The 20,203-nt window shown below is 45.0% G+C and overlaps 2 protein-coding genes across 2 annotated transcripts in view; one reads left to right on the top strand and one right to left on the bottom strand.

Moving 5' to 3' along the window:
* Positions 1-14,353: 14,353 nt before the first annotated feature.
* Positions 14,354-19,424, bottom strand: LOC141144854 (uncharacterized). The gene is made up of 2 exons (XM_073630936.1): positions 19,069-19,424; positions 14,354-15,867 (listed from the first exon to the last, which is right to left on the bottom strand). Exons 1-2 carry the CDS (start codon positions 19,112-19,114, stop codon positions 14,771-14,773), a joined length of 1,143 nt encoding a protein of 380 aa, XP_073487037.1. The 5' UTR covers positions 19,115-19,424; the 3' UTR covers positions 14,354-14,770.
* The window catches only part of LOC141144853 (vacuolar protein sorting-associated protein 4B), a 50,041-nt gene continuing 49,034 nt past the window's right edge, over positions 19,197-20,203 (top strand). Inside the window, exon 1 of the mRNA XM_073630935.1 lies at positions 19,197-19,457. Within this exon, the coding sequence (XP_073487036.1) occupies positions 19,431-19,457 (27 nt within the window). The 5' untranslated portion in view covers positions 19,197-19,430. The remainder of the gene's footprint in view (positions 19,458-20,203) is intronic.

The following is a 20,203-nucleotide window of genomic DNA, read 5'->3' as shown; positions in this document are numbered from 1 at the left end:
ATATATATATATATATATGCACAAGTGAATGTGCCCAGATTAAAAAGTTTGCTAATCAACAATGTGTGGCTTCTTCTTTCAATGCTCAATACCAGTTTTGAAAGTAATTTTGTGTTTACAGTGACAATGGGGCTTATTTACTAAAGGAAAATCCACTTGGCACTACACGTGCACTAGGAGAACCTAGGAGACAGCCAAAAAGAAAAGCAAGCAATAAATACATTTCTAGATTTTTATCTGATCATTTTTTTTATTAATAAATATTAGACATTGTCTGGCATTGCAATGGCACCCCTACCCATAAAATAATGAACATAATTCTCCCTAACTTCACGGGCGCTTTGGGGGGCCAAGCCAGTACGGCCAGTATCCAGGCCCGTCAGAATTCTCTGTAATGAGTCCGGCCTCAGGCCCAACTGAGGCAATATAATTTGTAGAATTTTTTCTTAAAAAATTGTGCAGGATGCAGCATGATGGGATGATATGATTGAGTTTGTAGTTCGCCATATGGATTGCTGTCAGAAACAGGTGGAACCAGCTGGCCATTATCCCGAAGGCATTCTCAACAACTCTTCTCGCTCTGGCCAGCCGGTAGTTAAAAACCCACCTCTCCGGGGTGAGGGTCCTTTGGGAAAATGGCCTCATCAGGTGCTTGCCCAGATCGAAGGCTTCATCTGCAATGAAGACAAAGGGGACTCCTTCCACGTTATCTGCATCAGGTGGCAATCCCAGGCCACCACTCTGGAGATGCTGGTAGAAAACTCCGTCTGGACGAATACTCCTCCATCCGACATCCGGCCATTCTTCCCCATGTCCACATACAGGAATTCATATTGTGCCGACACCACTGCCATTAACAAGATACTATGAAACCCCTTATAATTAAAATAGTATGACCCTGAATGGGGTGGTGGCACGATGTGGATGTGCTTCCCATCTATAACTGCTCCACAGTTGGGAAAGTCCCAACGGGTGGCAAAATGGGATGCCACAGTCTGCCATTCCTGTGTCGTTAAAGGAAACTGGCGAGTCAAATATCTTGTCCAACATCAGTATAACATTTATTTTAAGTGTTATTTAAAGACTAAAATATAAGGCCCACTTATCAGATTCCTCACCCCTTCTGATGGCCTGTTGATAAAATGTAAGGGGGGCTTATAAATTAATTTAAAGACACACATACCATTTGGACACATTTTAAGGGGGTGTTTAGGGTAAGCACTACAATGGAGCTGACAAAATACATTGTTAAGTGACTAGACTAGGTGCGTATGGGCCCAGGATAGCATGCTGGGGAGGTTAGTGAAGGCAAATATGCATGAAGGACAAAAAAGGAGCATTAAAAGATTACAGCATGCATGAGGACAAAGGGGACATTCACAGCATATTACAATCATGGTATTTAGGGATTGATGAAAGAAATACAATACATTAGCAAACATGAAATACAAAGAATGTGATGTTAAAGGATAAATCTTACCTTAATATAGTCCTTTTGCAGGACCTGGATGATGGCAGAACAGGTCTCTGGTAGGGATGCACCGAAATTTCAGCCACAGAAACATATCGGCCGAAAATGTCCCTTTCGGCAAAAAGCCGAAAGAGAATTCTTGCTGATACTGGCGCCAGTAGAGGCGGCAGAACCAGCGGGTGACGTCACTCGTGTGGGCGCCGTGCATGTTCCTTGCGGTTAAGACGCTGCAACTCCGCACTCGTAAGCACGTTCCCAGCTGAGACGCTGGCACCTTCCCCACGGATGCTCCTCGTGCTTGTGAGACGCTGCTGGGACCTGAGAGACACTGCTGGGAAGCGAGAGACAGTACTGGAAAGCGAGAGACGACTTCATAGAGGGCTGCACATAGCATACTCAAGTACAAGAGTGGGCACTGTCACTGTTGGATGGCTACCATTACTATTCGCTGGTGACAGAAACAAACTAGTAATTTTATTTCTTGATTATTTTAGTATGGTACTAGTACTGAGTCTGACTATATAAAATGACTGTGTGTCTGCACTGCAGTACATCTGATCTGACTTGTAGCAAAAAAAAATATATAGTTGAACTGACTGACTGAGTGATTAAATATGATTTGAAATGGAATGTAATGGATTGCAAATTGCAAGTAATTTTTTTTTTTAGCTATTCTGTAGTATACTGTATAAAATTCATGCGCTTGCTGTTATTGAATGTGTCACTTTGACAGCGTAGTAAAAGTTATACAGTACTGACATGACAGCAAGCGCATTAATTTTTTAAACATGACAGTATGCAATAAATATTATATTTCATACATAATATATTGATAATTATATTTATTGCGTACTGTGATGTTTAAACAATTCATGGTTAGTTTTTATTTTATTTTTTAAAGCAGGCCTCCTGGGGTTTAGCTTTTAAATTGATTTCATCCTTTTTTTTACCCCCCCTCAGATTTCACTCCCACTATAAATCATTTTATGATATTATTCTAAGTTACGAGCAAAGGTGGACCATGTCTGCAGTGTGGAAATATTTTAAAGTTTCTGATAAAGACCCCAAATTTGCAATCTGTACTCTTTGCTCAACAGAAATTTCAAGAGGGGGTACAGTGCCAAAAAATTTTTCAACAACAGGTTTGATACACCACCTGAAAACGCGTCATCCAGTTCAGCATTCTGATTACAAGAAAACAGCGCCACTTTCAAAAAGTGCCTCAGGCTTAACACCATCTGTGTACACAGTGTTTGAAAAGGTTAAAAAATATGCAAGTGACAGTCCCAAAGCTCATGCCATTACAGCTAAAATTATGGAATTTATTGCATTAGACGACCAGCCATTCTCTGTTATGGAGGACATTGGATTCCGTAGGCTCATGCAACATATTGAGCTGCGTTACTCACGACCAAGCAGACGCTACTTTCCAGATACCAGTCTACATGAATTGTTTAGCAGTGTTAGAAAACACGTTCAGGAGCTCATGACTACCGACATCATAGCAATCATTTTTACTACCGACATTTGGAGTTGAGATGTCAGTCCAACGAGCATGCTCAGCCTGACAGCGCAGTGGATAGATGACAAATTTCAATTGCAAAACATCCTACTTAACGCACGTGGGTTTGTTGGATCACATACTGCAGCAGCAATATCTGATGCTTTAAAAAACATTCTTGACACTTGGCACATTGAGAAGTCTAAAGTGCATTTGATTGTCTGAGATAATGCACAGAACATGGCAAAGGCAATGGAGGACAGTGAACTTCAAAGCATACCATGCATGGCACACACGCTACAATTGGCTATGAATGAAGTATTGCTGAGTCAGCGCACCATATCTGATATCGTATCAAAAGGAAGAAAAATTGTGGGTCACTTTAATCATTCTCCGCTTGCTTATTCCAGATTACAAGCTTTGCAGATGCAGTTTGGAATGGCACCGAAACTACTGCAGCAAGATGTAGCCACTCGTTGGAACAGCACCTACTATATGCTGCAAAGTCTTTTTGAACAAAAGCGTGTTTTAGCTTCATACATTGCAGATTACGAGCTGCCAGCAACACTGAGTGCACATCAGTGGACGTTAGTTGAAAATAGTTTGTCTCTTCTATCTCCATTTGAACAGTTAACAAAAGAAACCAGACTAATAAGAGAGAGCCTAGGCTACCTCAATAGAGATGGGATTTTTGAAGGAGACCATCATGTCTGTATAATAAGGTAAGCACTAAATTCTTAGAATTGAATTAAAAAATCATTTAATTGAATCAGTAATCAGTACAAAAATATCTATTACATATAAAATCACAGAATTCATGAAATCACTGTTGGTGATTGATACAGGGATATACTTTTACACAGGATGCTTGAGTATGCAGAGAGCCAACATGTTTCGCAGTATCCTGCTTCTTCGAGGGCATCACATGCATCTGTGGATTTATCTAGATTACATAGAATAACATTAGAACCAGAATTTCTTAAACCCATCACCAATATTCATTTCGCTTAAAAAATGTCGATGCTTACCCACTTAAGGGTTATCGGTGTTCAACATGAATCATGTATGGCAAAAAAATCACATCTAGGACTCAGTTAATGGTGTCAGCCAGCCAAGATTAATACCTCATGGAGATCCAGAAGGGGTTGGATAGTGTGCTGTCGGACCACGCAATGACCACGGTGTCATACAAGTGTAGACTAAGTTATTGATCTAAAAATATACAATGTGTTATATTTAAATTTTAGTTTTTATGTATTGTAACTATTTTCTATTATTATTAAATTAAACTGGATAATGAATAAGAATGTATTAGTCCCTAGAATATCCGTACCTATTGGTATAACATATTGACGGATAATTCTTAGTGTGGGACCAGGTTTTAACCCCATGTATGCCATCAATGATGCTAGATGAGGTATGATAATAAAATAAAAAATATTTATTAATTAATCCATGATAATAACAGAAAGGTACTGGTGTATTAATAAATATATCAACATTGTATGCCACAAGGGGCTCGATATGTAATGTGGTATACAACTAGAGATATAGCCGAGATCAAAGGGCCCAAGGATAATTAAATACATGTCAGTATGTACTAGGGATATATATAGTGTGTTTAACATTGTCAGCTATACTTGTCAAATAAACCATTGATAATACATTACAATCCATATTATTATAGGTGGAGAGTCTTAGTAGCATTAGGTACCATGTCATACTAAGCCAATAAATCAGCTGGACAGAAATGTCTTTCATTATGCCTAGTAACCATGTAGTAAAAGGTTCCAAGTTTAAAGGAAAGTGAACAGGTAACAAAAGAAATAAGCTCAGCTAATGCTTCCATTGCTGAAGTTATCCCCTTGATTGCTGCACTGAAGCGTCTGCTTGGAAAAGAGGTAGAAACAGACCATGGCGTAAAAACGGCTAAAACCACTCTACTGGAGGCAGTAACCAACCGGTTTCAAGACACCGAGTCCAACCCTCTGTACTGCATTGCAACCGTTCTAGATCCTCGATTTAAAGAGCATTACTTTAATGTGGAGAAAAAGCAGCGTGCACGGGAAATGATACTGGCACAAATGGAGGTGGTGGAAGCATCTAGTGAAGGAGTTTCAAGGTGTCGCACAGAGGAAAGTGAGAAACGGTCGCATACAAGTGAAGAGGAACACACTCCCTCCATATCTGATATGTTTGAAGAAATTTTACACGAATGCACCCCAATCCATAGCAGTGCCACAACAAGTGCAGCTACCCAACAGCTGGACATTTATTTAGCTGAACAGCCTATTGCCAGAAGTGACAATCCACTTGAGTACTGGCGCATCAACAAAGAACGTTTTCCCTTGCTTGCACAGATTGCATGCAGATATTTATCTGCCCCAAGCACCAGTACAGAGAGTGAGAGACTATTCAGTCTAGCATCTCATATTCTTGATGAGAAGAGAAACCGTCTCTCCTGTGAGAAATCTGAACAGCTTTTGTTCTTAAAGCAAAATCTGCCACTTTTACTGAAATAGATTTAAAAATCTGTAGCATAAACCAATTAATTTACCATGTTGAACATAGTAAATGAATTGGTATTGGACTGTGCTATTGGACAATTGGAACATACAACATAGTATGACTGACTACCTAGTATGTTCCAATTGTCTAGTTGTGCCATTTGTTCATTGTAGTTCTTCTACAGTTTTTTGCACTTCAATTTAAGAGAGAACTCCAACTTTTGAACTACTATACCATAGTTTGTTGCTGTGGGCTAAAGTTAAGCTATGTCTCTCCCTAAGCTGTCAGCCCGCTGCATGTGCAAATGCAAAACTGTATGTTCTGTATCTGTGGCTGTCTACATACTACAGTACTATACCGCACTGTGTTCCGGGTATGGGCGGTGACTTCCATAAACACAGACTAGTCTACATTGCATGCTGTGACCGGCTGAGCACCACTGCTGTAGACTAGTCTGTGTTCCACTTCCAGGATGTCTCAGCCCATACCCAGGGCCGGAACACAGTGCGGTCTACTGTATGACTAGTATGTATCTAACCCGCAGCTACATACATACACTTTTATATCGCACATCCAGCCGCTGACACCTTTGGGAGAGAACTTGGGGAAAAAAACTACTAGTTCTCATTTAAAGAAAATAATAAAATACAAATTTTATTATAGCATAGCAGATAGCACTGTACTATGTTATATTTACAGAAACTGTGAAACAGAATAACGACCTTCTGCCATATTTCTGTTATGGTTAGTTGGGAGAGTTGTTCTTTAACGTACTTACTTATACATAGTTTGTTGAAGTTCTGTTGGGCCGAACTATGTCATCATCTCTCGGCTCTCTCCCTAAGCTGTCAGCCCGCTGCATGTGCAAAACTGAATGTTCTGTATCTGTGGCTGTCTACTCTACATACAGTACTATATACACTATACCGCACTGTGTTCTGGGTATGGCCGGAGACTTCCATAAACACAGACTAGTCTACATTGCTTGCTGTGATTGGCTGAGCACCGCTGCTGTAGACTAGTCTGTGTTCCAGGATGTCTCTGCTTATGCCCGGGGCCGGAACACAGTGCGGTCTACTGTATGACTATGTATGTAACCCGCAGCTACATACATACACTTATCGCACATCCAGCCGCTGAAACATTAGGGAGAGAGAACTGAATTACTAGTTCTGATGTAAGTTGGAAATTAATAAAATATAAAAAAGTCAGTCTTTGGCATTTTTATATTATTATTATATTAAATACTTATTATTATTAATATTATATATTATTATTTATTTTATTTTTTTATGCCTGTTTTATTTGGTATGGTGGTGCAATGTGCACTGACTGCAGTCTTATTTTATTTTTATCTTCTGTGTCCACTGTCCAATTTTATATGGGTTACTTTTTATTAAAGTACTTTTTGACATTACTGGATTGTAGTATTCTTTTCTTCATAAAATTAATGATTAAGTTGAATATAAATAATATAACGAATACGAATATAACACAATTTTGTATATACAATAATTTTTTTGGGTAATAGATTAAAAAAAGCCTATTTCGGTTTCGGTGCTGTTTCGGTATCGGTTTCGGGATCAAGGAAGATTTCTTTTCGGTATCGGTTTCGGCCCCAAAAACCCCATTCGGTGCATCCCTAGTCTCTGGAATAATGATCCCCAGAGCCTGGGGGGAGATGCCTGTCGAGAACTGGAGGTCCTGCAGGCTTCTCCCAGTTGCCAAGTACCGCAACGTGGCGACTACCCTCTGCTCCGGAGTGATGGCTTGCCTCATGCAGGTATCCTGCCTGCTGACTGCTGATATAAGGGGTCAGCAAAGCCAACAGACGGTGAAAAACGGGGTCAGTCATCCTGAGAAAGTTCCTGAAATCATCAGGATTATTCTCCTGGATCTCACGAAGCAAAGGCATGTGAGAGAATTGGTCACGCTGGAGTAACCAATTCTTGGTCCATGAACGCCTCCCCACCCTGGTCATGGACTGGACTTGAGTCAAACAATGAACCCCAACACCAAGCCCCAGCATGGCACGAACTCTACGATGAGTATGTACCCACAACATGGCTTCAAAATGGTCGGCTGGTCAGAACAAACTGAAGAACAGCAAGGTCTGTGAAGAGCGAGCTGAAAATCAGCAATGAGCGGACAAGAAAGCACTGAATAAACAAATGCGAACTGACTACATGCACTGGATAACAGATACAAATTCCACAAGCACAAATTGAACAGCAGTTAAACGATCTGAAAAAACACGAGTCTGAAAAGCGTGAATCGTCTCTCATCAAACTTCTACTAACACGAGATAAACACGAAATTAGCAGAAGGAGCCCAAAGGGTGGCGCAATGGCTATTGATTTTCCGTTTTATAGTCCCGTCGTACGTGGTGTATGTCACCGCGTTCTTGACGGTCGGACTTTGGTGTGATCATGTGCACACAAGACAGTTTCAGCGGAATTCCATGTGAAATCCGTTGGAAAAACCTTCAGAGTATATTCCGACGGCAAAACCGGTTGTGTGTACGCGGCGTTAGACATACCATACCTGCAAAGCAAATACAAAAAAAATATAGTGAAATATAAATAGGGAAATATAAAACATTTTTTAACGCAACCTGTGCCTAAAATATATATATGCCGAAGCATGGGGGCATCTGCCCCAAAAGTTAAGAGCAAATCACTCCTCCACCCCTGCTGCCCCCATGCTTCGGCATATATGCTCTTTTTTTTAACTGTGGTGGTGAAATCACCTTCTACAGTGCTGGAGTCATGGCTTTATGTATCGTGGGAGCAAACGCTGTTACTGTCAAGATAAATAAATTTGCGCTGCAGCTGAATGGCGTACCTGAAAACAAAAAAATGGTTAACAATAAAAAACACAATAAAACATTGCAGAATAGAATACAGTAAAAAAGAGCAGAATGAGAGAGAGAGAGAGAGAGAGAGAGAGAGAGAGAGAGAGAGAGACAGAGACAGAGAGAGAGAGAGAAAAGGACAATTTTTTTTTTTTGTTTTTTTACACTTTCATTTGTAACTGTAACGGTTCGGTTCAAGGTTCGGGTCTCTCAAAATGCGATGGCATCTTGGGAGACCCTGTTAAAGTGTGTCCTAGTCTGTGCAGTGCTGTACCCTACGCTAAAACTCCACTAGTGTATGGTAGCGTTCAAAACATTCACCAATGCAAAGACCAGGATTGTCAGGACAGTAGGGACAAAAATAGCGGGTGTCACGCATATATCCGTGATTTCTACAGACACAACATTTTCTTTGGGGGGTTCATTGGATTGGGGACCTAGGGAGGACATACAGAAAATGCCTCTCATGCAGCCGGCTTACTGCATTTGGATTGGGAAGGTGAGGTGAAGCACCGCCTGGAAACAGAAGGGCTCTGACGATCTCTTTCTGGAATTTAAGGAAGGATCCAGTCCGTCCTGAAGCTCTGTATAGCACATGAGCGGTCAGCAAAGCCAATTGAAATAAGTATACAGACACTTTTTTGTACCAGCGTCTGGCCTTACGGGTAATTAGGTACAGCGCCAACAACTGGTCATTGAGGTCCACCCCTCCCATATTTTGGTTATATTCGTGGACACAGAGGGGTTTCTCCACAACACCAATCGCCGTAGGAATTTGGATCATAGTGTCTGCGTAAAGGGAGGACAGAACGAAAACATTCTTATTATACCTCCACTTCCAAAGAATACACTTGAAGCAGGCTCTCTCCCCCAGGCTAAAAAGGGAATCTACAAGCCGCTGGGGTAAGCCCCGGCGATTAGGTCACACGGTGCCATATGCGCCAATCTGATGATCAAACAAGTGACTAAAAAGTGGCACGCTCGTGTAATAATTCTCCACATACAAATGGTACCCCTTTCCGAATAAGGGTGACACCAAGTCCCACACAATCTTGCCAGTGAACCCTATGTAATCTGGGCAGTTCTCCAGCTCTACGTGACTATCTCTTCCCTCATAAACCTTAAATCTATATGTACAGCCTGTGGCCCTATCACAGAGCTTATACATCTTGACACCGAATCTGGCACGCTTGCTGGGAAGATACTGTTTGAAAGACAAGCGGACAGAAAATGTAATCAGGGACTCATCAACGCAGACAACTTGATCGGGAGTAAACAAAGCTGCAAAACGTTTGTTGAAGTGGTTTACGAGGGGCCGAATTTTGTAGAGCCGATCGTATCCAGGGTCTCCACAAGGACGACAGAGTTCATTGTTGTGAAAGCGCATGAACCGCAAGATCTGCTCGTATCATGCCCTGGCCATGTAGACAGAAAACAGGGGCATATGATAAATTGGGTCAATGGACCAATATGACCGCAGCATACTCATTTTAACTATGCCCATGTCGAGGGATAGGCCAAGAAAGGTCCTAAATTTGGAAACTGTAATTGGTTTCCAATCTCTGGCAAGGGACAACTGGGGATTAGCGGCAATGAATTGACCAGCATACAAATTACTTTGGTCCACAATAGATCTATAAAGATCTTCCGTGAAAAACAGAAAATAAAAGTCAAGTGACGTAAAATCAACTGTTGCCACCTGAATTCCAGGTTGGCCAGTGAGTGGGGGAAGTACGGGTGCTGCAGAAGTAGTTGGTTCCCAATTAGGATTGACGGATTCTGCAGGAAGGACACTATGGGCACGATGGGCCTGTCTTTGTCTTCTTGGTGGCAGCGGGACACTACTTGTGCTTGCCACCTCGCCAGCTTGAACTGCACTTATGGGACTCACCACGTCAACATGTGATACTGCAGTGCTGGATGTACGACCAGGGTGTACTGGGCCACTGGTGCTTGCCAGTTCACCAAAAGGATGAGCGGCACTAGTACTTCTCTGCTCCATACGAGAGCCCTGCAGTTCTTGCACCTCAACTACAGCAGAAGAAGATCAGGGTCTGGTACGCCTGACCTTGGCAGGGACCACAACTCCAGCGTCGGAGCTATCTGTCATGGAACCACTGTCGTCTACAGGATCGTATTCAGAGCCTGAATCTGACAGATGAGTGACTTCCTCTTCACTATCTGTCATGCTCAGAAACGTGTAGGCCTCTTCACTAGTGTACCTTCGATTTGCCATTTTGGGCTCTAAATTTACTGGTACACTAGTGAGACTCACAGGAAAAAAAGCTCCTAGGCTGTCAGCAACTGTATCAAACGCTACCAAAAAAAAACTGTTAGCGATCGCAGAAATCAGGCCTGACTCTGCGAACGCTGCCGTTATGTGTTTAGTGTTTTATCGATACTGCAATTGGGTGGGCTGGGCGGAGGGGCTAAACGAAGGTGCTAGCAGGTATCTGGGCTGATCCCGCTAACACTGCATTTTTGGGAACCCTAAACTGCTGGGGATGCTAGTATAGATCTAAACAGATCAGATATTGATCCGTTCAGATGCTATACCACTAAGGGAGGTGTATGCTGCGTGCGTGAATGTTAGCACTACTGGCACTAATCTGATGCTGCCTGGGGCGACGCAGACCCTGACTGACTCTAATACCTAACTGATATCACCCACCGTGCGATCAGGGGGTTAAACCTATATTGGGTAATAAACGGCGGGTGCCCTGACGCTATAAAAAACTAACTAACCAGCGTCACCCGTAACACTTATATGGTGATCACTGGTGACAGGGGGTGAAAGGGTTAACTAGGGGGCAATCAGGGTGTTAAAACCTTTATTAGGCAGTATATGGGGGTACCTAACGCTTTAAAATGCTGACGGTGAACCTAAATAACTGGCTACCTAGCGTCACCCGTGACACTTATATGGTGATCACTTGTGACAGGGGGTGAAAGGGTTAACTAGCGGGCAATTAGGGGGTTAAAACCTTTATTAGGTAGTATATGGGGGTACCTGACGCTATAAATAACTAACAGGCTAACTAGCGTCACCCGTGACACTAATGCGGCGATCAGAAAAAAGATTGGCGACAGGGGGTGGAAGGGTTAACTGGGGGGGCGATCAAGGGGGTTAAACCTTTATTAGGGGGGTTAGGGGGGTACCCTAGACCTAAAGGGGCCTACCACTAACTGCCCTAACACTTTTTACAGTCACAAATGACACCAAATGCAGTGATCAGTAAAAAAATGAACACTGCAATCGGTGACACTGTGACTGGGGGTGATTTGTGTGCCTATGTGTACTGGTGTTAGTGTGCTGTTGGTGCAACTCACTTTTCATGTCCTCTCTCCATGGCTCCCGAACGAAAAAGGAAGCGCGAGGATGACATCACTTGCTCTGGACTGTGTTTACAGTTCACAGGCAGAGGAAGAAGCCCATTCGTCAGGAGCGATCACAGGGAGGTGGCCATGAATCAGTGCCTCCCCTCAGCACGGATCGCTCCTGGAACGAAGCCGCCGATGGGAGGCAGGGACGTACAGGTACACCCATATGCCTGCCCATGCCATTCTGTCGACGTATGTCATCGTGCGGCGGTCGGCAAGTGGTTAAAGAGGTTGTAAACTCTGACAAGAAAAAAAAAAAACCCCTGTAAGACAAAGGCATATTGAGCTAGTATGCATCGCATACTAGCTCATTATGAAATACTTACCTTAGAATGAAGCTGTTCCATGAATGAAGGTGCGCCCGCACACCGCTGACATTTTCCCCCGGAGTTTCTTCCAGGTTCACGGGCTTCGGCGCTGTGATTGGACGGAGCCGCAATAAAGTCACTTTCCGAGCATTCGCGCGGGAGCCACTGTTCACAGCACATGGCCCGTAAGGAACAGCTCCTGAGGCCGTTCCGTCAGAGTGCCTGCGCCAGTGATGTCACTGGCTGCATGTAATGTAAATATCTCCTAAATAGTACACATTTAGGAGCTATTTTCATTACCTATAGATAAGTTTTATTATAGGCTCCCCTATAGGTAAAAGTCAGAAAAGGAAGTTTACTTCCTCTTTAACCACTTAACAACCGCGCTATAGGTGAATGACGGCTACAGCGTGGCTCGATAACTCTGGGAGGGCGTACATTGATGTCCTCCCATAATCACGTGTGCACGGGAATATCTGTGACCGCCGGGTTCTCTCACGGATCACGGTAAATGGCCGCTGACAGCAGCAGTTAACCACGCGACCGCTCCATCAAATGAAGGAGAGATCACTTGAAAGCAGACCGCGTCATGTCCGGTTGCTCTCTCCCCTCTCTGTACCGTTCAGTACAGTGCGAGGGGAGAGATCGGTTGCAGCAGCGCTGTGGGTTGGATCGGTAGTGCCCACAGCGCTGCTCTGTGCCCATTGCAGCCTCATCCATGCTCAGCTATCCCTCTGTCATACTCATCCATCCACGCTCAGCCATCCACACAGCAATACTCATCCATGCATCCTCAGTCATCAACACTCAGCAATACTCATCTATTAGAGCTGTACAATTAATCGTTAAAAAATCGTGATCTCGATTCACCTCCCCTGACAATCTCTCCTGCTGAGTTTGCCGATTCTTTCATATAAACAAGTGGAGAGATTATCTGCTCACTCAGCTGTCAAAAGAAAACATCCAGGCAGTCTGCCAAGTTTAGAACTTGAAACATTGTATCTAATTTCCTTCTTAGATCAAAGGGATAAACTTCTCTGTGTAAACAAATAACTGGGCAATCTGCCAAGCTTTAAACAAGGTGTAAAAGCAGAAAGTTTAACCACTTAAAGTCTAAATCTTTTTCTGACACTTCTTTCTCAAGTTAAAATCAATATTTTTTGCTAAAAAAATTACTTGGAACCCCCAAACATTAGAGATTATATGACATAAAATATTGCAGCAATTGCCATTTTATTCCCTAGGATCTCTGCTAAAAAAATATATATATATATATATATATATATATATATATATATATATATATATATATATATATATATATATATATTTTTTTTTTTTTAGCAGAGATCCTAGGGAATAAAATGGCAATTGCTGCAATATTTTATGTCACACTGTATTTGCCCAGCGGTCTTTCAGATGCAATTTTTTGGGAAAAAATACACTTCAATAAATAAAAAAAAACGAAACAGTAAAGTTAGCACAATTTTTTTTGTTTTAATGTGAAAAATGATGTTACGCCGCGAGAATCGCAAGAGAATCGTGATCTATCCTCTAAGCAAAAAAATCGTGATTCTCATTTTAGCCAGAAGCATGCAGCTCTATCATCTATCCATGCTCAGTCATCCCATCCATACACATTCATGCTCAGCCATCCACATTTATGGCTCAACCATGCTTAGCCATCCCCATCCACAGCTCATTCATCCCCATTCATGGTTATCCATGCCACTACAGTGCCTCACAAAAGTGTAATAGGTAGTCAAATTAGATTTGAGAAATGTATGTCCTTTTTTTTTTTTTTTTTTTTTTGAAAAGCCAGTGGCGTGCAAAACACACCCAAAAACTTCCACCCGGTGCCAAAAAAATGTGCACACACATAAAGAGTGAAACACAAAAAAGAGCAAACGGGTACACAAATGTGCCATTCCCTGAATCCCCCGGGGCATTAGGCTCCAGATGGGGACAAGGGTACTTACAATTGGTCCATCTGGCCTAAACCAGACGGACCCCGTTCTCTGGAGGGCCTGCCGAAACAGACCCACCCAAGTACTAGGTGAGGCTCCCCCGAAGGAAGACCCCCAAGGGAGAGGGCGAACCAAGCCAGAAGGCCTATGTCCACCCCTTCCCAAGACTTTCAGGGCTGGCCCAAGGACCTGCAACCCTACTCATCACACAGTGACAAACGTGTGATTAAATTACATTCATCCTGCGGTATGATGCCTAATGTGTTGTGCAGAGTAATAATACCCCGAAACATCACAACATGCATGACGCCGCATTACCCTGAAAGCATTACTTCAAACACATGTCACAAAAGTCAGGTCAAATAGTCTAATAACATTCAAATGTGCAATGGGTGTGTTGGGGGGGTGGAGAAGTGGGGTAGGGGAGGGAGAAAAGAGTTCACAGGCCCGAAGTTTTATTTGAACTGCCAAAGGATACACGGGTGGGAGGGGGGGGATGGGGAAATCTTCAGACCTCCTCTTCCTCCTTGAAGTCCATCAAGTGATAGTCTCTGAGCAGACTGTGAACCAGTCTGTGGCAGTCCTCGATGGACATCCTCTCCCGCTGGTGGATGAGGCGCTTTCTGGCGCACCATAAAGCGTCCTCAAAGCAACACAGCACCCGCCAGGCACCGTCAATGTCCTCCTGTGAATGAGTTCCACAGAAGAGTCAGTTCAACACACCAAAGTGTGTGATAGCAGTCTGTGGTACAAAGTCTTTGAGTTCAGGTTCCAAGGCCCTCAACAGGTCCTGTGCAAAGGGACACTCCCAGAAAACATGCAGAGCAGTTTCCTCCTGGATGATGCAAAAGGGGCAGTGCCTATATCTGCACAGGTTTCTGGCATGCATGAATGTCCTGAGTGGCAACCCCCCTTGGATTGCCATCCATGCCAGATCTTTGTGCCTGTTGGTGAGTCTCTTTGAAGAAACATTCCTCCAGACCACTTTACAAGTGGCTGAAGGGAGGCCTGGAACAGTCTCAATTTGTGGATAGTTTTTGGCTTCCACAAGTCAGGCTTCACTCCATGTAGCCCCAGCTCCTTAATAAACTTGAAGGTGTCCAAGTAGTACCAAGGGGTGTCCCAGTTGTAGAGGATGGAGCTGTCCCATTTGTCCCATCCGAGGGTCCACCAAAGAGGCAGGAGGAAAAAACGGGACATGGGGTTACCACCAGAGTCCACAGTTCTGTCAACCAGTGTCCTGCGGATGCAGTTACAAGCAAAGCACAACCTCAGAAAGGTAGCGATGTCGGGCACGCCCTTACCGCCCTTGAGGGGTTCCTTGAACATAACCACCCGCTTCACTCTGTCCATTTTGGAGCTCCAGATTAAGTGAAACACCGCCCTGGTGATGGCCTTGCAGGGGTTGACCCGGGGAGGCCAGGCCTGGGCGAGGTACTGCAACACAGAGAGGATCTCGCTGGGGAGTACCAGTGTTTTGCCTTCGATGGTGAGTTCTCTGAGGCTCCAAAGTCCAAACTTCTGTCGCATCTTTGACAGTCTTTCCTCCCAGGACTTCAGGGCTGCGCCCTCAGCTCCAAACCAGACCCCATGGATTTTGATGAAGTCCGTCTTGACGCTGAAAGGAATGGGTGCAGAAGAAGGCAGGAACCACTTTCCGAAGAGCATGACTTCTGACTTCCCGCAGTTGACCTTTGCCCCTGAAGCTTGGCCGAAGTCCTCACAGGTCTGGGCGAGTGTGTCGATGGAGCGCCGATCAGCACAGAACACCGTCACGTCGTCCATGTAGAGTGAGCACTTGACCTCCCGTCTGTCCGGTCCTGGTGCGGTGATCCCTCTGATCTCTGAGTTCCGTCTGATGCTTCGGGCGAAGAGCTCTATACAACAAAAAAAAAGCAGAGGTGAGAGAGGGCAGCCTTGTCTGACCCCAGACAAAATTGGAAAGGGGTCAGTTTTCCAGCCATTTACCAGCACCAAACTAGAAATGTCAGTGTACATTACATTCACATACGAACAAAACATTTCCCCAAGACCAAACCTGCGCAGAGCTCTGCACATAAACTCGTGGGAGACATTGTCAAAGGCCTTCTCCTGGTCAAGACTGACCAGGGCCGCATGCACACGGCGGCCATGAATGTACTGGACCGTGTCCCGGACAAGCGCAAGGCTGTCCGCAATCCTGCGACCAGGAATGCCGCAAGTCTGATCCGGGTGGATGATCTGTCCGATGACAGACTTCAGCCTGTTGGCCAGGACCTTGGCGAGGATTTTGTAGTCCACGTTCAGAAGAGAGATCGGACGCCAATTTTTAAGATCCGATCTCTCCCCCTTCCGCTTATACAAAATCGTGATCATCCCCTCCCTCAGTGACGGAGGCATTCTGCCCTCCACCACCATCTCCTCGTACAGCTCGAGCAGGTCCGGGCCCACGAGATCCCACAGAGCTCAACTGGGAGACCATCGCAGCCCGGGGTCCTGCCTCGCCTAAAGGATTTAGCGGCAGAGTGCAGCTCCTCCAGCACCAAGGGGGCGTTGACGGTTGATGAACCTGCAGGATCAATTTGGTTAGAGATACCTGACAGGAACCTGTCGGCCGCCTGTGTGTCCGTTTCTTTCGGGGAGTAGAGGTTGGTGTAGTAGTCGCTGACCACTTGCATCACAGCCTTCTTCCCCTTCTGGAGTGTTCCGGTCTCGTCACGCAGCTCTGACAAGGGTGTGTGTCCTGAGTGAAGTTTCCTGAAAAAGAAAGAATTACACTTCTCACCTTTCTCGAGATTCTCCACCTTGGCACGGAAGACAATGTGCCTGGATTCTTCCTCGAAGTGTCCTTTCAGGCTCTTCTTGGTGTCCTCCAGGTCCTGCCTAACGTCCCAGCCACAGTGATGAAGGTCCTGCAGGGACTGCAGCTGACGATGCAGTCTCCTGAGTTCCTTCCTCCTGGCACACACACGCTGGCGTCCCCTTGCCTGGCGTCCCCAGCTTCCAGGAACCCGGTCCGCGGGCAAAGCCCTCGACCAGGTCACCCCGAAAGTGAATAGCCCTGTGGTCAGAGAAAAAGCAGGGGACCATGGAGAACTCACAATGCTTGACTGTTCTTGAAGTGAGCACGAAGTCAATCCTGGAATGCACAGATCCATCGGGTCGGCACCACAAATATTTCACGGTCCCTTTCCCTATGGATCCCACGGCGTCCTGCAAGGAGGCCTCCGAGATCATCTCCTTGAGCAGCCTAGAAGTAGCATCAAGTTTTGCGTATATGCTGGAGCTGCGCCCATCCTCCTCGATTGGACAGTTAAAATCACCGCCGATCACTACTGTTCTGGTGGTGACGAATTGGGTCCGCAGGGTTTGGAAAAGTTCCAGCCGCGCATTCTTGTCTGGGGGGCGTACACGTTGATAAGCCTAACTGGCTCTTCCACCCACGAGCCGTCTATGACCAAAAGACGGCCACAGACTAGCTCATGGATAGAGTCAACCGTGAAGCGCCCACCCCTGACCAGAATGGCTACTCCTGCAGACTTGCAATCGCCACCCCCGGACCAGTAGGAGGGACAAAGGGTCCACTGGGAGGACAGATGAGTGTACCTCCTCAAGGGAGGAAGGGCACACTCCTGAAGCATGTAGACATCACTCTGCTGACTTGAAAGAAAGGTCAGGACCGCTTGCCTTCTAGATGTATCCTTGATACTCCTCACATTAATGGAAAAGATTGAGATCTCAGCCATAATGAAAAAGGGTATGAGGGTCTAGTTAACAAGGGTCCGAACTTACCTCCCCGGGGGGGGGGGGTTCTTCCGTTGCATCTTCTGCCTGTCCTTCTTCAGGGGGCACATTCACCACTGGCTTTTCGTGCAATCCTGACCCATAGCCCAGACCACAGCAGCCCCCACCTCAGCCAGGAAGGCCTGGAGTTCAGGAAGCTTGGTGAGAGCCCTTTACCATCAGGCTCCACCGTCGCTCCCAATACTCCTGCCTAATTACATTCGGGAAATACTGACCACTCCCCCCCCACCAGAGGAGGAGTAAGTGTTCTCTCCCAAATAATTGACTGGAGCTAGAGCTACCCGATGGGTTTTACTTCCTCTTTTTTTCCCCTGCAAAGTAATAGGAATAGTGGGCTAGTATGCATCACATACCAGCCCATTATGTTGCACTTACCTGCAAACAAAGCCTGCGATGTCCTCGCTGGTGGTGCGTCCATCTTCACTCCTCTTCCTTCCGGGGGGCCATGAACTTCGGCTCTGTGATTGGCCGGAGTAGCGGGAGCTGACAATCACAGCATGATCTTGCCCTTTCTTCAATGCGCATGCACCAATGATGTTGGCGCAAGCGTATATGGTAAATATCTCAGGTTTAAGAGATATTACCAGTACCTACAGGTAAGCCTTATGAGATAGGCTTACCTGTGGGTAAAAGTGGTCTGTAAGGGTTTATGACCACTTTAAGCATACCTCACAACTTTTTGCGATGGGAATGAGGGCCACCTATCAGCAAAAGTATGCAGGCATATGACACACCCCTTGCCATGCCCCCTTAAAGGAGAATTGTACAAAAAAAATAAGATTGGTTAAACCCACAAGTGCTTTTTTTTACCACTACTGTCCCTTTATATTGGCTTTTGGAATTTAAAAATGCAGCAATTTAGAAATCAGATGAAAGGTTTAGCACTGGAAAACACATTTTGATAGATAAAAAGTCCATTTTATATACAACAATATAGATCAGCCCAAAATGAGGAGGAATGAGGGACATTGCTCCAAATCAGGGACAGTCCCTCGAAATCAGGGACAGTTGGGAACTATGACTTTAAGTGCAGCATCACAGGCTCGCTTTAAGGCAGGTTATTTTTATTGCTCTATAGCACATTTTGTCAACACTGAAAATTACGCGGTGGAACATTAGTGTCAAAAGTTTTTTTTCTGACTAGTATGGGATGTCTGTGAGATTTCTATGCACTTCCTATTTCCATGTGTTACTCAGCACAAGAAAGCAGTATAAAGAAAGCGCCTCAATAGACTCCTATGAATTCATGGGCAGCTCCTGACTCGTCCCCCTTACATCTAAGGGACAACAATTACCGGTTACTGTCAAAGTTTCCGTATCACGTGACAAGGCCCAAACCATGTGACCGAGACATCAGCCAGACTTTCCGAGGAAACCATCCAATGGTCGCCCTGGCAGTGGGCACGCGCTATGGTGACCTATGACAGGAGACGTGTTACGTCAGTCAGGTGCGGTCCGGTGACGCTGTCAACTCCCGGTCATGTGCTAGTAATTGCTCTAGTCAGGTGGTGGGTGAGTCGCCGGTGACGTATTCCGGAAGCGTTCTGCTGTACGCGGAAGTGAGAGAAGCGGAGGGTGTTGTTGGACTCTTCCTTACCCGGGTTCTGTGAAGTGGGGGGATTCTTAGGGGAGACGTCACACGACACCGGAAGTAGAGATGGCAGCGAACGGGAACAACCTTCAGGTAACCGGCGGCACTCTCATCAGGCTTCGTACGGGGATTAGAGGTCTTTCAGGACCATGGGGGTCTTTTCCTGCATGCCTTCCTCGTTAGAGTCTATCTAGAGCGCACTGTTTAGGGAATGAGGTGACACTCAGGAAAAAGCTCTAGATGGTGTCATGTTCTCTGATCTCAGACATTCCTCTTCTAGGTCACATGTATACACACTTGTGTTCCATCTAAACACTTCTGGAAGATTTTTCGCTTTTCAGCACTGCGCTACTTTAACTGGCAAATGCGCCAGTATTTTCTAATTTTTGTTATAAAACATTTCCAATAAAATTTCTTCCTAAATTTAGGCCAAAATGTAGTCTGCTACACGTCTAAATCAAAGTGTGTTTTTCAGGACATTGTACTATTTGGGACACTAGTAGAGCTGAACACCCAAATTTGCAGGGCGCTTGGTGGGATGTTCGCCAGCCGAATGCCCCTCAATACAGTGCATGCTGCACAGTCCATTTTAGGGCCCTGATTGGCTTAAGCAATGCACCTGACTGACGGTCAGGCGCAAGGCTTTGCCCAATCAAGCACAGTTAATAGCTGGTTGTTAAGGAGCAGGCCGTTTTCTATCGAAAAATGCTTCCCTGTTGAATCATGCCTCTGATGGTTCTGCGTCAAGACAGCGCATGTGCAGATCATCTGAGGCATTATTCAACGCTATACAAACAGCGGCGGGAGAATGTACTTGTCAGATTCTGCCACGCTATTGC

Source organism: Aquarana catesbeiana, linkage group LG05, assembly GCF_042186555.1.
Source record: "Aquarana catesbeiana isolate 2022-GZ linkage group LG05, ASM4218655v1, whole genome shotgun sequence".
Taxonomy (NCBI): domain Eukaryota; kingdom Metazoa; phylum Chordata; class Amphibia; order Anura; family Ranidae; genus Aquarana; species Aquarana catesbeiana.
Note: the sequence above shows the minus strand (reverse complement) of the source record. Positions and strands in the feature narration are given on the sequence as shown.